Here is an 18208-nt window from a genome sequence, read left to right on the forward strand (position 1 = left end):
AATTCAGCGAAAGTTTAAGCTTCTTCATAAAAGATATAGTTTTTTAGTTTTAACTTAGCGCCTGTTAAGCAATTGAATTTTCCCGGTGTGTAATTTAACGAAAATTGTGTTACGCGTTCACAAGCGAAACTTTCTTGTGTCCCAAATGTAACGTTGGAGCCCAGTCAATATTAAATGTATCCCAGCTTTAAGCCGCTCTTTCTGAAGCGAAGTGCCTTTTGCAAACACGATCGTGCTCTAAGATCTCTTCGGTGAGGTCGTCACGACTTATCGCTGAAATCCAGCGCGATCTTCTCTCGTCTGAAAATTCTTAAGCTTTTTCAACTTGATTTGTAACGATGGAGGGCACCCTTGCAAAGTATATCCAAGACAGAAAACAAAACGGAAAATAAGTTGTTTTTGCCATTTGTGTCCATTTTGTAGTCTAAGCTCACCGAGAGTAGATAACTGTAGCGACGCAGAGGAAGAACCCCAAAGGAAATCTTAAAGACGCCATGCAAGGTAAGAGATGTGTTATGGTGCGTAAGACGGGACACTTTTTTTCTTTTAATGAAAGGTTTGGTGTTGTCCGTTTTGTGTAGTGCACTGCTTGCTAGAATGTTCTGTTTGTAACAACAAGCAATAAACAACGTTAACGACACCAGATGTTTTACAATTAATTGGCTGCATATACCCAAGAAAGTGGTCTAGTGGTAAACCATACGGCAAATATTCAACAATTATTCCACGAGCGCGCGATGGATATGAGATGATAATAGCCAACGAGGCGCTTATTATCATCTCAGATATGTATCCAACAAGCGCAATTGGCCATTGCCACTTCCATCATCCAACAACCAAAACCGCTTGACCAGACGTCGTATGTATTTTTATTCCAGAAAAATAATGAGATAGCAAGCAATCTTCGAAAGTAATCGAGATTTCGTCTTACCGCTTTTGAAGGTGTTGTGTGTCAGTGACTGAGAAGTTAATAGGAATACAGAAGTTTTCAATTCTATTAACAGGAATAGAGCTGAGGATGCTCTTTGCTATAATCGCCTGTGTTTGTGTTTGTGTTTGTCTTTTCTCTGGACACGTCAAAGGCTCTGTAATCACAGGTATGCCAACTATTTTGCAATTATTTGCTTGAGTTGGCCAGTTTCACAATTCTAAGTAGTACCACAGTGAAAAAAAGAGAAATATCAACATATGCGATTTAACCCGTATATTACCTTTATCGTTGTTTAAGGAACAAATAGGTGTAAAGTAAACCAGGAAGTGACGTTAATACTAATGAACATCCAGTACTATGTCTCGCCTACTTAACTTTATTCTTTATGTTTTGACAGATGCTAATAGCTTTTGAGATATTTGGAGAGTATTCAGACATTGTCGAAAATGACATTCTTACAATGCAAAGATTTCTAGACGTCTCCGGATTTTTGTACTCCAGGGGTTGGCAGGTGTGAATTTCCACTAGTAAAAATGGATTTAAACAAAAGCAAACCAAGCTCCGAGGATAATTCGAAGGTTGCCTATTCTTTCCCGATTTCTGAAAATGCAAAGAAGCTGGATTTGCCTGTCAGAGATCGATATTTCCAGAAAATCTCCACAATCGGAATCCCGGCGGATCCGGTGTTGATCGAAGGGAAGCGCTTTCAGCCTGACTGTTTACCTCCGGTCGAATCCACAGATATCTTGTGTTATCTCGTTTTGGAGACAAGCTTCTACACTCATTATTTGACATCTGCTGCTACTCTTTTTAATCCACAGTGTATTCTTTTCCGAATTCAGCGATTGTTTAATCTTTTCCATGCGATTTATAGTTTTTGAGTTTTGACGTTGCGCGCAGTGTACCAGCTGTTGCATTCATTTGCCTCTATCTCTCTAATTATTTGTGCTATGGTGCAACTTTTTCTTTTAATGGATAGTGTATTCTAGTCCCAATTCAACAAAAGTTTAAGCTTTTTCATACAATTTATAATTTTTGAGTTTTGACTAAGCGCGTACAAGTCATTGAATATGTCTGGTGTGTGATTTAACGAAAATTGGGTTACGCGTTTTACAAGTGGTTACATTCATTTGCCTCTATCTCTCTCATTATTTGTCCTATGCTGTTCATTGTTCTTTCAATGGACAGTGTATTGTTTTTCAAATTCAGCGAAAGTCTAAGCTTTTTCATACAATATATAGTTTTTGAGTTTTAACTTAGCGCGCACAAGCAATTGAATTTTTCCGGTGTGTAATTTAACGAAAATTGACTTACGCGCTCACAAGCTTTCGCATTCATTTGCCTCTATCTCTCTTATTATTTGTGCTATGGTGCTACTTTCTTTTTAAATGGATAGTGTATTCTAATCCAATTTCAACAAAAGTTTAAGCTTTTTCATAACTTAAAATATATAGTTTTTGAGTTTTGACGTTGCGCGCACAAGTAATTGAAATTTTCCGGCGTCTAATTTAACACAAATTGCGCTACGCGTTCACAAGCTTTTGCATTCATTTGCCTCTATCTCTCTTATTATTTTTGCTATGGCGCTACTTTTTGTTAATGGATAGTTTATTCTAATCCCAATTCAACGAACGTTTAAGCTTTTCCATACAATTTATAGTTTTTGAGTTTTGACGTTGCGCGCAGTGTACCAAGCTGTTGCATTCATTTGCCTCTATCTCTGTTATTATTTGACATATGCGGCTACTTTTTTTTAATTCACAGTGTATTGTTTTTCAAATTCAGTAATAGTTTAATCTTATCTATACAACTTATAGTTTTTGAGTTTTGACGTTGCGCGCACAAGCAATTGAATTTTTCCAATGTGTAAGTTAACGAAAATTGACTTGCGCGTTCACAAGCTTTTGTATTCATTTGCCTCTATCTCTCTTATTTTTTGTGCTATGGTGTTACTTTTTTTTCTTTTAATAAATAATGTATTCCAATCCAAATTCAACGAAAGATTAAGCTTTTTCATACAATATATAGGTTTTAAGTTTTGACGTTGCGCGCACAAGCAATTGAATTTTTCCGATGTGTAAGTTAACGAAAATTGACTTACGCGTTCTTAAGCTTTTGCATTCATTTGCCTCTATCTCTCTTAATATTTGTGCTATGGTGTTACTTTTTTTTTCTTTTAATAAATAGTGTATTCTAATCCAAATTCAACGAAAGTTTAAGCTTTTTCATACAATATATAGGTTTTAAGTTTTGACGTTGCGCGCACAAGTAATTGAAATTTTCCGGCGTGTAATTTAACGCAAATTGCACTACGCGTTCACAAGCTTTTGCATTCATTTGCCGCTATCTCTCTTATTATTTGTGCTATGGTACTACTTTTTTTTAATGGATAGTGTATTTAATCCAAATTCAACGAAAGTTTAAGCTTTTTCATAAAATATATAGTTTTTGAGTTTTGACGTTGCGCGCACAAGTAATTGAAATTTTCCGGCGTTTAATTTAACACAAATTGCGCTACGCGTTCACAAGCTTTTGCATTCATTTGCCTCTATCTCTCTTATTATTTGTGCTATGGTGCTACTTTTTTTTAATGGATAGTGTATTCTTATCCCAATTAAACGAACGTTTAAGGTTTTCCATACGATTTATAGTTTTTGAGTTTTGACGTAGCGCGCAGTGTACCAAGCTGTTGCATTCATTTGCCTCTATCTCTGTCATTATTTGACATATGCGGCTACTTTTTTTTAATTCACAGTGTATTGTTTTTCAAATTTAGTAATAGTTCAATCTTATCTATACAACTTATAGTTTTTGAGTTTTGACGTTGCGCGCACAAGTAATTGAAATTTTCCGGCGTGTAATTTAATGCAAATTGCGCTACGCGTTCACAAGGTGTTGCATTTATTTGCCTCTATGTCTTTTATTATTTGTGCTATGGTGCTACTTTTTTGTCATGGATAGTGTATTGAAATCCAAATTCAACGAAAGTTTAAGCTTTTTCAGACGGTTTTTAGTTTTTGAGTTTTGACTTAGTGCGCACATATCTTTGAATATTTCCGGCGTGTAGTTTAACGGAAATTGGGTTACGCGTTCACAAGTAGTTGCATTCATTTGCCTCTATCTCTGTCATTATTTGACATATGCGGCTACTTTTTTTTAATTCACAGTGTATTGTTTTTCAAATGCAGTAATAGTTTAATCTTATCTATACAACTTATAGTTTTTGAGTTTTGACGTTCGCGCACAAGTAATTGAAATTTTTCGGCGTGTAATTTAACGCAAATTGCGCTACGCGTTCACAAGCTGTTGCATTTATTTGCCTCTATCTCTTTTATTATTTGTGCTATGGTGCTACTTTTTTGTCATGGATAGTGTATTGAAATCCAAATTCAACGAAAGTTTAAGCTTTTTCAGACGGTTTTTAGTTTTTTAGTTTTGACTTAGCGCGCACAAGTCTCTGAATATTTCCGGCGTGTAGTTTAACGGAAATTGGGTTACGCGTTCACAAGCAGTTGCATTCATTTGCCTTTATCTCTCTCATTATTTGTCCTATGCTTATCATTGTTCTTTTAATGGACAGTGCATTTTTTTTCAAATTCAGCGAATGTTTAAGCTTATTTATGCAATGTATAGTTTTTTAGTTTTAAGTTAGCGCGCACAAGCAATTAAATTTTTTCGGTGTGGAATTTAACGAAAATTGACTTACGCGTTCTTAAGCTTTTGCATTCATTTGCCTCTATCTCTCTTATTATTTGACATATGCGGCTACTTTTTTTTTAATTCACAGTGAATTGTTTTTTCAAATTCAGCAATATTTTATACTTATCCATACAATTTATAGTTTTTGAGTTTTGACGTTGCGCGCACAAGTCATTGAATTTTTCCGGCGTGTAATTTAACGAAAATTCAGTTACGCGTTCAAAAGCTGTTGCATTCATTTGGATGTATCTTTCTTTATATTTTTTTGATGCTGCTACTTTTTTCTAATGGATAGTGTATTCTATTCCAAATTCAGCGAAAGTTTAAGCTTCTTCATACGATTTATAGTTTTTGAGTTTTGACTTAGCGCGCACAAGTCATTGAATTTTTTCGGTGTGTAATTTAACGAAAATTAGGTTACGCGTTCACAAGCGAAACTTTCTTGTGTCCCAAATGTAATGTTGGAATCCAGTCATTATTAAATTGATTCCAGCTTTTAGCCGCTCTTTCTGAAACGAAGTGCTTTTCGCAAACACGTTCGTGCTCTAAGATCTCTTCGGTGAGGTCGTCACGACTTATCGCTGAAATCCAGCGCGATCTTCTCCTCTGTTAGATTTAAGTTTCTTTTTGTAGACGAGTTATGCTTTTAGGGAACTATTTTCATGCCAAATGTCACGAAATTCTAATGAGCAGTTTTTTAGAAAACAGTTCATTTCCACAGAAACAACCAGTCACAATTTTTTGGTCTAATGCGCATGAGTGGCCTTAATTGGGTTTCGTGGCAAAGATGGAAGCATGCATAATGACTTAGTGAATGAATTTTTTTGCTCGGAAAGAAAAGATAAAGTGTCCAGAAATGAGAAACTTAGTTATGTAAGATCAAAATTTAACTTTATTATCCAATTCATGTGAAATTGAGGGATCACTTTATCGATCGCCGTATTAGCGTACCACAACCCTAGCGAGCGCTTAATAGCATCACTAACAGAATCTGCAAAGCGCGCGCAAAAACTGTGTTCGGCCACCTTAAAGACATGTTTTAAAACCAAAACTGAAAAGGCTTTTATCAACACAACGGACACACAGTGGAAGTCGCGCAGGTCTGTCAACCCTACTGATTTTAACACACAGTAATGTGGTTAAATGCCAAAATTCAGAAATAACAGATATTTTCTGTAGTGTTTACGAGTTTTGACTGTTTTATATCTGAGTGTTCAATTTGATCACGCAAATTTTGGTCAATTTTCAGATCTTCGCTTCAATCTTGAGATCTTCGTTTTTTCCGCGGTGATCTTCGCGTCTTCGATATCTTTAATTATATATAAGAAAATTCCAGATGTGATAACTTGTGGACATATGATGTGTCAAGTCAAATTTTTTAGGGATGATCACACATGGAGTTGTCTGATACATAATGTTGTGTTGATAGCATATCAGTCCAGGCAGTATCTTAGTTTCTTTATTGGACGCATTTTGATCAAGTCTTGTTGAGGGCTGTTTACATGGAGGGAGGAAGATCCTAGCACTAGGAAGATCCCAGGGGGCGGATCATCCTAGCGCCATATGCTTTCTCTATTCAGTTTACATGCAAAAAGTTGTACTTGGCCATAGCGCTAGGATCTTCCTAGAGATAGGAACTTCCATATATACTAGCTGGGAGATAGGAAGATCCTAGCACAAGGAAGGTCCTAACACCATGTAAACTACTTTTGCTCGGAAGATACTAGTACTAGGGACAAAAAGATCAAACATGGCGGCAGCCGGGCGTTCAGCTGCTCAAGGCCGAAAGTTATTCTTCTTTTCCTTATCCACTTGGTAACCACTTGGGTCGCAATTTCTGCATGTAAAGCAAACGAAAAGGTTTTCCGCCTTCTCGGATCTTCCTAAGCTAGTGCCAGGATCTTCCTCCCTCCATGTAAACAGCCCCTTCAGAGTTAATTGGATGTCTAACCCATATACAACCGGCATGATTCCTTGATTGGCTATGACGAAGGGCTAATACATGAAACGTCTTTACTTGATTCTCTTCACTCTAATAAAACCAAACATTTGTATCTATATAAGGCTTTGAAAACGTTGTGGTGATAAAGCCTGGGTTTCCAAGCGATCTTAAGAACTATATACGTTTTAAAGTGTAGATGACAGAATTGATCAAGCAAATGTAAAAAATTCTGTCAGATACGCTTTAATGCTTGGTTCTCTAGTAGGTAAACTACAACAGATCATTCATAGACAATAACATTCTTGCTGCCCTTCAGGTTCAGGGTTCCATTCGGAATCTACAAGACATATTGTAGAATGTCCACTGATCATGAGTTATATTAACAGGCTCAACTATACCTAAAAATCGATCTAGCTTACTCACTTAAATCTCTTTAAGTCCGGCTAAAATCGCCATAAGTTGCCTAAAACCGCTACGTCGCCTAACAAAAATCGCCCAAGCGTATAAAACTTTGCCTATTGTTATAGTTGACTTTTGTAGAAGACAATAGAAGAAGACTTTTTAGAAGACTTTAGGCTTTTGATTCCCATTGTAAGGGACTCTTCAATTGTGTGCCGTTCGCCCCTCAATCGGAGACAATCGGCAAATTGTCGGTGATGACGTTTTATCACCTAATGGGGGTCTATAGCTAGTGGCGGAAAATGTCAAATGGGACACCAAACGAGCGTCGTGCAATGTACTGATTGTAAGCGCGCGCGATGTTTTTTTGTTTTTGTTTTTTTGCATAATTGCGTCTTTTTTTACGACTGACTGATTGCGTCATTTAAATTATCGTCAGGACATCGAGAAACGTAAAACAACTCATTTAAACACAATTCGTGCTTTAGACTGCATCATCATGCATTCCAGGCTCTGCTCTAAGAGCACCGATGATACGAAAATATTGGCCAAAAGCGGCACAGACACGATATCAGAACGATATTCTTCTTCATACGGTTGGGCACCCCGTTTGAAGATAACTTTTTTCGATTTCTCTAATTTGAACTTTGAAAACATTTTACACTTATCTGTTGAAGCTTTGTGCGTAGTCGCATCGAAAATGATTGTTTTAAATGTTTTGCAGCACGCGCATTTACAGCTCTCCACGATTCGGCGATTGACTTCCGGACGAGAAAAGTTTAAACAGGAAACATGCTTCTTTGTTTCAGAAAGCTTAAGACTTCCTGTGTCAGCGAAAAACTTTCCTGAGCTTCAAAAGACGAGGAGTACGGCAACTGGAATCAATTCTAATCAAGATTTATTGCACCCCTGAAGTATTCAAATTTAGCTGAAGGATATGGCGACCGAATAATTAATTATTAAGTATCAATTTTCCACGAGCGCGCGATGGATATGATAAGATGAAAGATAGCCAACAACCATGGCCGCTTAGCCACTGAATCAAATCCAGTGAATTGTATTATACGACGATCTAGTTTTTTATAAAAAAAAAACCCGATTACTTTAAAAGAGGCTGCGTTCCATTGACCTTCATGTTTAGGGCAAAAGTTGGGTATGTGTTGGCTATATGTTGGGGATGTATGTCATTTTGTATTCCGTTAACTCCAGAAACCTCTTATGAGGGATTTCAAACGTCGTATGTATTTTTGTTTCAGAAAAATAACGAGATAGCAAGCAATCTTCGAAAGTAATCGAGATTTCTTCTTACAGCTTTTGAAGGTGTTGTGTGTCAGTGACTGAGAAGTTAATAGGAATACAGAAGTTTTCAATTCTATTACAGGAAAAGAGCTGAGGATGCTGTTTGCTATAATCGCCTGTGTTTGTGTTTGTCTTTTCTCTGGACACGTCAAAGGCTCTGTAATCACAGGTATTTCAACTATTTTGCAATTATTTGCTTTAGAATAAGTGAGTTGACCAGTTTCACAATTCTAAGTAGTACCACAGTGGAAGAAAGAGAAATATCAACATATGCGATTAAACCCGTGTATTACCTTTATCGTTGTTTAAGGAACAAATCGGTGTAAAGTGAACCAGGAGGTGACGTTAATACTAATGAACACCCAGTACTATGTCTCGGCTACTTGACTTTATTCCTTATGTTTTAACAGATGCTAATAGCTTAAAGGGGAAGTATCACGAAAATTTGCTGTCATTTCAAAACCCAAAAATCTTTGACTGTTAGCGGAAACAACAAAATAATTGTCAAGTTTGTTAAAAATTATCACCCCAGTACAATAAAACTGTCGATTAGTGCCTCTGGCCAGAGACAGGATAGGCCAGTTTCGATTGAAACTTGAAAAATATTAGGCTAATGTTTTTCAAGTTCTCGCATTTTTGTTTTTAAAATGCGCTAGAACAGATCACAAGTTGTTTCTTTCAAGAATTGAGTTGATTTCGTTCCTCTCGTAATTCTAGAATTATTTGGCGGTATCGAAAACAACTCCTGTTGGCATGGGGGAATTCCGATTTTTTTTTTCGGAGTATGCCTATGTCACTTAATGACAAAATACCTCTATCATTTATCACTGACTGAATAACACATCATTCTCAATATTCACTGAAACGTCAAGTCCTGCAGTACCGTAGGTCGAGTCTTATTGAAATTGTTACCTGAGCTAGCAAGAAGGGTATCCGTTTTGGAGACCGATTTGATGGAAACCTTTAAGTGTACATTGTTGGCATGCAACGCTGTCTATTGGCTACCTCCACCCTTCCTCCAAACGCGGTTCCCTTGACTTCTCTTACCTTTTACACTGAGACGTTGTGGCCGTCAATTAACAATTGATTCATGCGTCAGCGTGCTTCATCGAGATATGAAGCACGCGGGAAGTTTGGAGAGCACGAAAGATGCGTAAGAGTTGCTCGAGGCGTAGCCGAGAGCAACTCTTACTCAACTCTAGCTTCTTGAGTGCTCTCCAAACTTCCCCAGTGCTTCATATCTCGATGAACGCACAGCTGACGCATGAATCAATTGTTTTTATAACATTTTCAACGCGTAGTTTAACCCGTTGATTCTAGGTTGACCAGAGGTTTTCCAAACATTCACCCAATGTGCAAAGTGGTAATAAACAACCCCATGTTCAGTAAAAATACACAACTTACAGGGTAAAAAAAGGGACACCCCTTTGGTTTCAAATCAGTTAAAGTTCCTAATTATCGGATAAAATACACTGGTTGCCAATTCAGTAAAAATTTTCCAAAAAACGAACTTGAAAATTTGATCCTCGCGTTACGTGGGAGAATTCTTTCCGTTCGCGAGGACATGTGTTTGTTTACGCAAGATTTACGCAGTTGCCACGTTTTATCAATGAAAATATAGAAAGAAAACAGACAACTGAACGTTTTCTAAATGAAAAATTTTATCAGATAAGTCTTTGTTCTAGGAAGCAAAGGCGTACAACTTTTAATCCGAGATGATAAACGCGCAAGCGAATTGAAGGAACTGCAAGTCCATTTTGGTGTAACAGTTATCGAACCCGCGTGCAGAGCACGGTTTTCAAAAATTTCTCAAAAAAAAAATGTTAGGAATACGAAGAATTGATCAATTAGAAAAGTATTTAAGCTTAAGTACAAATTCACAATCAAACCTATAATTTCTTGTGAATTGGCTTCCTACAATTGCAAGTACTCGAACATTACCAAGAAAGTCCGTGGCTTAAATAATGATCTGCGTGAGATGTCCGCTTGCTCGTCTGCTGGATAAAACGACAATTTGTCCTTGAAGCACAATTTCTTCGCCGTTTATTATCGGATTTCCGCTGTTGAAACTGTCGAGTATTTCTTAGCAGTTTTTCTTTGAGTTTATCGTTTCGAAAAGGTATGTTTTCCTTCTGAGAAAGCGAAATTGGCGTCTGAAAATTAATAGTTTTGCGAGACACGATGACACAGGCCTTGCTTGTTCCTTTTTCCTTTTCTTTAGTTTTTTTTTTTCGGTAGTTAAAAACTCCAATCCCGAAGAAAAAAGTAGACAGATCTTCTTCATCAGCTAGTTCGCTTGTTAACATCTGTAGTTAAACTTTTTGCTGAAGTTTTTCCCCGTTTTGAATGCAAAATGCCGAAGTCACTCACGGAGAAATTTTTCTCCTCGAGGCTTTTGTTTGCTGACGTCATCAGCGTGCACCATGGAAATATGAAGTACGCTCGCGCAATTGAATTTGATGACACGAATTTACTAGCTATGTTATAATATATTTTGAGTAATCTTTTTTTAAAAAAATAGATCTATTTAGATTTTCGGGAAACTTTTTTTTTAATTTGCTTTACATAACACAATAATTACAATATTGAACACTGCTTACACTATTTACAATACTTTTTTTTTCACTAATTCATTATTATTATTATAATTCTTATTATTATTATCATCATCATTATTATTATTATTATTATTATTATTATTATTATTATCATTACTGTTATTATTATTATTTAATTTCTTACTCGTACAAATCTTACGATACTACGTCTACCACCTTAAACACACTTCTTACGTAAATTATGCGCTATTTTTAACTTCATACAATAATGTCCACCATTTTATTGAGGATGAGTCATCCCCGACTACTATTAACTATGATTACAAACATGCTTTAAGTACACATTTGCATCGGAAGAAACTTGTTTGCAAGATAATTGGCGTTATTGGGGCAGGACAAGCTAACGGATGAAGGACATAGAGAATTTCAGGGGCTTTGGGAATAACGCTATAGTTGAAACGATAGTTTCTAGGTGATATCGTGTAGGAATGACCATTGTTTGGGTAGAAAATTGTTTGCTTCTGCTTGTGCTTGTATGCTGTAAATTGTATTTAGGTATTTGAGACATCCTTGCAATAGAGGTATAGATTCTTTTGTTTGCAAAGCCAGATATAGTGCCTGGCAATAAGAAAATAAAAGTTGATCTGACGTTGAAGTTTAGAAGAGTCTGTCTGCAGAGTAGCTATCGGGAATATTTTGACAAAGTTTTAATCTCAAGCATGTTAAACACGGAGCGATCCTATAAAAGGGAAGGACACGCCCCCTTTGAAGCGCTTTGTTGGCTTCCAAACGGATCAGTATAATGGTGGATGACGTCGGTAACGGTAGAGGAAAAAAGAGAGAAGACCTATCGTTTGTAAAATCGAAGAGGGAATCGATTTATCAATAAAAATAAGCTAAACACTAGCTATAAATCTTGTAAAACACCAGAAATTAGCGAGATTAACGATAATAACGGAAATAATCAAGTTTCGTTGCCGCAATCAAAAGATTATACGAAACTTACCTCGAAATTCGAAATCCTTCTACCAAATACACAGTACAAAGATCGAAACCATTATAAACTGAAGCCTGCGACGAACTGGACATCTATATCCCTCCATCTGAACATGCCGATAACCAAAACGAGTCTGTGTTGTTCGCCAAAACTGGCGGGATTTTCAAAATTTGGCAGATGTTTTCCGCTAACGGCCCGCTCGAGTCGTCATGTTGGGTTCAAGTTCATTACCATCTGTGTATCTATTGATCACGTATGTGAAAACTAACTCTACCAATCCGCTGGAAGTGGCAGTAATAAATTCTAAACTTCTATGCACAAGTCAAAAATAAAAACATCTAAGGGACCGTTCATTTTTTATGAGCATGGGGGGGGGGGGGGGGGGGCTGGTGGGATTTGGTTAATTGCCACTACGAAACTGTATGACCCCCCGCTAGCATGCAATTTTTTTCCACATGGCCCCCCCCCCAAGCAGAAACTATTTTTTTCTGATGACCCCCCCCATCCCGCCCAACCAGAAACAAATCATACTCCTAACTTTAGCAAAACGCTTATGTACTGTTTATATCAAAGATAAACGTAATTGTTAGTGTGATTTCTTTACAATACTATTAAAAAGTTACCGTTCTCTGCTTAGGTAAAGATTTCCCTTGTTAAAAAAAAAAACGTTTTATAGATAGCAACACGTTTACGGCAACGGCAAACCCTAAATTTCCATTTAGATTCTTAGAGGAACTCTAAAAATAATCAACCAAATGTTTAACGTGTAATTACTCCCCTTCGAGTAGAAACAATATACGTACAGATCTGACTAACAAAATACGGATAGAAGCATACCAATCAACGATTACGAGTCATATTAAACAGAAAAAAAAAACAGGGGACACACAGATATCAGGCGCGTAGGTAAGGGTTAGATAGGGGTGTTTGTTGAGCGCCGGAGGCGCTCTTACTAGGGGGGTACGGGGGCATGCTCCCCCGAAAATTTTTGAAAATCTAGGTTCCCAGAAACCTCATTTCCTGCATTTTGAGACCCATTTTAGGCAAATCACAAATTTGTTTTACAGCAGCTTTTTAAGCTATATACATCATTTCTGCGGCATAATTGTCTCAACTTAAACAAGAAAGTTCAATGTACATTCCGCGCCCTGTCAAGTTCTGATAGCTATTCGATCTGCTGATAGTCATACACCAAGCTGGTAAACTGCATCATTCTCGGGTGTAGGCCTTCAAACAAATTGACTATCTCGTCAAGATTGACAAACAAATCATATTTGATATACATTAGAACCAGGGCGGACATTCTACTCACTAGCATGGTACACGCCATGTAGTTGTTCAACCTCCTCATTGTGCTTTTTCTTCCGCCATTATTGATCTTCAAAGGGGTTTCGTTCGAACCCCCCCTCCTACACGCCTGGATATTAAAGTACTGCTTTTAGAAATGACAGTTACAAGCTTTTCTGAAGATGGCCGAGGGCTCAGATTTACCGTCAACTGAAGTCACCAACAACAGTTCTATTACTAAAAACTAATCCGGATGTTCACACTAGGCATACTACTGAGTCTACTGATACTCCTGGGTTCAAATAATTTACTAATCAACAGTATTTATAAAAGTGAGTACTATTAAACAGAAAATTAAACAATCTATTGATATAGTTCTGAGTACAACCACTTAATAGGAAACTACTCCCCCACGGATGATTCAATAGTGAGACTGTTACGTTTTTATATTAATTTGAACTTGTACAAACATAGGTGTCTACTTCAGTTTATATTCATTATTGCTTTTCCAACAGATATGCTTCATTTCCTCAGTTGTTGTTAATATGAAATGCAGATTTCGACCTCAGTATGTAAAACAAATTAAAAGCGGTTAGGAAAATCATATTAAATAAAATTGAAATAATATTTAATTTCTTCATCTGTTTTTGTGTTGAGCCACTTTCAATTTCCCCTACTAGCCAATTATTGCTGGTGACCCCCCCCCCCCTCTTTCACTCAATTTTTTTTGGTAGTCCCCCCCTTTAGTGCCATTTTTTTTCTCGTGGCCCCCCCCCTAAATCCCACCAGCCCCCCCATGCTCATAAAAAATGAACGGTCCCTAAAAACATTTCGTATGTGTTCATGCATATTTGCATAATTTGCAAAATCAATTCGAAAAATCACCAAAGATATAAACAAAACACGACCTGATGTTGCTCTCATGTATCTTATGGATGAAATGATAATGGCAATGGCTCTCACATCAGTGTTAAAATTAGCCAGTACTAAATATATTCTAAGTTTATACAGTAAGCAATAGAGAGGCCGACTTCAAAAAGACTACCAGCTCCGTCGTCTTGCGTGCGATCGCTCGCCGCTTGAGACACTTCACTTTTCTCCTCCGTTGCCCGCTCCGTTGTTTCTTCTAGGCTTCGCTTCCGCGACTTTGTGTCTTTACTTAGCTCTCCCCCACTGAACGACACAAAGGATCGAAGCGATTCCATCTCGGAAGCCGGTTTCAGAAGAACAACCTATTTCAAGACAGAGTTTATTTACGAACTTCAGGGGCGTAGCCAGGGGAGGGTTCCAGGGGTTCCGGAACCCCCCCTCTTGCGTCAAGGAACCCCCCTCTCCTATTTTTATCAGTGATATTATCCCAACAAGAGTGTAATGGACTCTCGATTCCTAAAATTCTTCGTTTTGTTCTATGCTCACAATAAGTACAGTGAACGTCATTGTGGTATCTATTTGCGTTTCACTTGCATTTTCGGAGACATGAGCAGAGCTGATTCCTGTGTAACAAGATGCACTTGTGTGCACAGCAGAAATGCCCGCGAAATTAGTAGACGATCCATTGGTGTTATTCGAGCTCGTGGTTTTCGTAACAATGTCCCGATTGCAAAAGATCGATGCATTCAATCCAATCAGCAGCAGCATCGCAACAATCCATTCCCCTCCTTGACCATCTGCAATCGGAGATGAATCCTACTAATGATGCTGTCTTGTCCAGCCTCTTTAATCTTCTTCCTGAGCTGGTAGCCGTCGGAGACAGAAATCCTGACATTAAAGCAGCGCTGGAGTTTTATGAGAACGACCTTCCTTCTCCTCATGTGGTTGATGTTGAGCTCTTGCAATGGAAGAGAAAGTGGTGCAGCACTGAGGATGCCAACTTCCCATGCGATCGAGAGTTCTTCCCTAACATCAACACCTTGATCCGCATTTTGTGCAGGTTGCCGATAACGTTAGCTGAATGTGAGCGCTCATTCGGTACACTAAGCAATGGCGAAGTGAAGACGTTAAAGGCGGCCGTCCGCGAATTTTCCTTTCTTGCAGTGGTAAATGGCTGATATTTTCGATCAACTGTTCAACCAAAGACGTAATAGATCTTCCGCATCATCTGACGGATCCAACAGTTCTCCAGAACCAAAAAAATCGAAACAAAACAGTCCATCACCGTTTGTGTAGCGTAAACGCCAAAGTATTGTACGTACGTAACGGAAAGGATTTTAGACCAACCGTTTTCGTTGGAACCAATTTGGAACCCCCCCCTCCTAGAAATCCTGGCTACGCCCCTGAACTTTATCCTAATCATTTCGCAAATATCTCGAAAGGATAAGATTTTACCAGCCGATAAATGAATTTCCGATCTCAAAATAGACGGATAACTTAACTTTCTAAATTCTTCCCCTGTAGCCATATTCGTTGGATCGATTTTGAACAAAATAATTCGAACTAAAACAGCTTTTCCGCCGACTCGCCACGTCCTTTCGAACCGAAGTTGCGGGAACTTGAACGTGCTAAAACAAGACCTTTGGTAATCAACCAATCCGATACACGCGTTTGTGATTTTTGATTGATAGTCTGAACTGTTCAGCCTGGTCTTATAGGATCGCTCCGTGTTTAAGGCATGGCTTATTCTTTACTTAAGACCCCCCGCGAATTTGAAACTAACTATTTTTGAAATCAATGGTTTTTAAATCCCCAGAGTGGCCTTAAGTTTGTAATCGACGTATTGCAGCGATTATAAATTCCTTAAGGCATAAGAATAGTGGTCACGTGTGTTTGATGACGTCACAATTGCGCTCAAAACTATTTGTCAGATGGGGTAAGAATGATTCTTTGTGACTCGAAGCCTAGCATGTGTGGTTGTAGCTTCTATCGTTTAGTAACTGAATCTGTCCTGAATGGAATAGGTTTTGGTTTTATTAAAATATTATTAGGAAGTTTAATAAGTCACGTGACCTATTTTGTTAAATAATCCGCTTTCTAAATGTTGAGGTCAACCATTTAGGACAGATTCATTTAAAGCATAACCAAAGAGTAAGAGAAACGTTCTAATCGATATCCATCATATGTAAACTCGGCACCCTATTTTCTATTTTCTGTTTGGGCAAAGAAATTACCATAACGGTCACGTGACATCTATTTTCAAGACTCGAGGTTAAAAGTGACTTAGGGTCATCAATTTCTTTGTCGCTGCCAAGTTTGGTGATCTTTCAGTAAATTTCTGCAGAGTTTTGATTAATTCTGTTTTTTACCCAAATATGGCTTTGAGCCATGCCTTAACATGCTTGAGATCAGGAAACTTGATGACCATAAATTGTCTCTCTCAGCAAAGTTTTGAGTCATCTAACTTTTAAGTGATGCTTTAATTTTGACTGCTTGTTTTGTTGTAACTTTAATTCTAGAGACTACCTGCGATTTCGACAAATCGATGTGCGGCTTTGTGCAGGACCAGAATGACAAGTTTGACTGGAGGCGACAGAAGGGAAGCGCGGGGTCTTCTAATACAGGACCGTCAGTTGATCATACTGGAAAAGGAGGTTGTTTATCGTAGAAAACTAAACTTTTAAGAGAATAGACCACTAAGTAAAACGAGCAACAATAAATCCCGTGACTGAACTATAAGCATAAATCCCATAGGAGTCTGCGGGGAGTGTGTAACATCCGTAGTAAACTGAACAATTCTTCGAGCCTCTTTGCAGCTTCACACTTACCACCATTCTAGCTCCCACATTACATCGTGCTTTCCTGTAACTTTTCCAATACCGCTCTACCTAACTTTAAGTTATTCAGAACATATTCCTTGTTCGATTTAATTTAATCTAATTACAATGAATTAAACGAGTGATTTTTTATCCAAGCAGCTGCTGAGGGAACACATTAACAAACATATAAACACATTATAGTGCAGCATGGTACTTTGCCTTACTTTTGTAGCTTACAGCGGTAAGAAACAAGGATAAGAAAATCCTTGAGCTCTTAAAACACGGTAACTTTATAAATATGTTCAAAGTCATTCATACGATTAAATCTCATACGTTTCACCTTAATAGTTATAGGGATTACTCACAGTGTTGGAAGCCCTTCCGCGATGACCTTCAAGTACGGGTACATTGATGTCTACCCTTATCTTTTCACAGGATACTACATGTACATAGAAACGTCAAGTCCAAGGGTGCCGGGCGACAATGCAAAACTGACCAGTCCTTTGTTGACATTCAGTGGAAGCATGTGCCTTAGATTCTTCTACCATATGTATGGGTCATCAATTGGCACGCTGAATGTTATCTTTAATGACACTAACACAGTGTTCTCTGTAAGTGGTAATAAAGGGAACAACTGGATTGAGGCAGCCATAGCTACGTCTCTCTCAGGAAGATACATGGTAAGAGGTACCAGTGGTGGTTGGTGGTTAGTTCAAATGGTGTTATGTTGTCATAGGAGTAGTTAGATATTTGGGTGTATCAGCCCACTTTTCAAAAAATGATAAAAAATCCCATACAAATCCTTATAAATCCAATATTTTTTCTAAACCCCATAAACCACACATGATCTCACCCCAATAACTACATAAAATACTATTTCAACAATGACTCCTGCAACGGAGACGTCAAAAACGTAAATCCTCGGTTTTCAAAACTCCTGCAACGGAGACGCTAAATTTTTATCCTCGGTTTTCAAAACTCCTGCAACGGAGACGCTAAATTTTTATCCTCGGTTTTTCAAAAACCTAAAAACATAAATCCTCGGTTTTTCAAAACTCCTGCAACGGAGACGCTAAATTTAGGTTTTTCATAAATGACACCAACTCACAAACAATCATCGATTAAATCCAACCAACTCATCAATCGCTGATTTGAATGATGAAGAAAAAAACCGGTCATAACCGGTTTCGAAAAATTATGTAATCTAATTTATATGAACAACCAATTTGATCACAATGATAAAACATATTTTATTCATCCAACATTTGAAAATTACGGAGCCTCAGTTGATGGTTATATAATCAATCGAAAAAGATTAGAACCTAGAAAAGGATATTTGTCTGAGAATGGCTATTATATAATTTCTCCGGGACGTAACAATACATACCCCGCTCATCGATTCGTCTA

The 18208-nt window shown here is 37.8% G+C and overlaps 1 protein-coding gene across 4 annotated transcripts in view; it reads left to right on the top strand.

Moving 5' to 3' along the window:
- The first annotated feature begins 413 nt into the window (after positions 1–413).
- The window catches only part of LOC146470840 (MAM and LDL-receptor class A domain-containing protein 1-like), a 59901-nt gene continuing 42106 nt past the window's right edge, over positions 414–18208 (top strand). For all 4 annotated transcript variants that reach the window (XM_085121553.1, XM_085121555.1, XM_085121554.1 and 1 more), the window contains exons 1-4: positions 414–501; positions 8353–8439; positions 16502–16636; positions 17237–17481. In XM_085121553.1, the coding sequence (XP_084977679.1) occupies positions 495–501; positions 8353–8439; positions 16502–16636; positions 17237–17481 (474 nt within the window). In that variant the 5' untranslated portion in view covers positions 414–494. The remainder of the gene's footprint in view (positions 502–8352; positions 8440–16501; positions 16637–17236; positions 17482–18208) is intronic.

Source organism: Pavona decussata, unplaced genomic scaffold (genome assembly GCF_977016875.1).
Source record: "Pavona decussata unplaced genomic scaffold, jaPavDecu1.1 SCAFFOLD_110, whole genome shotgun sequence".
Taxonomy (NCBI): Eukaryota; Metazoa; Cnidaria; class Anthozoa; order Scleractinia; family Agariciidae; genus Pavona; species Pavona decussata.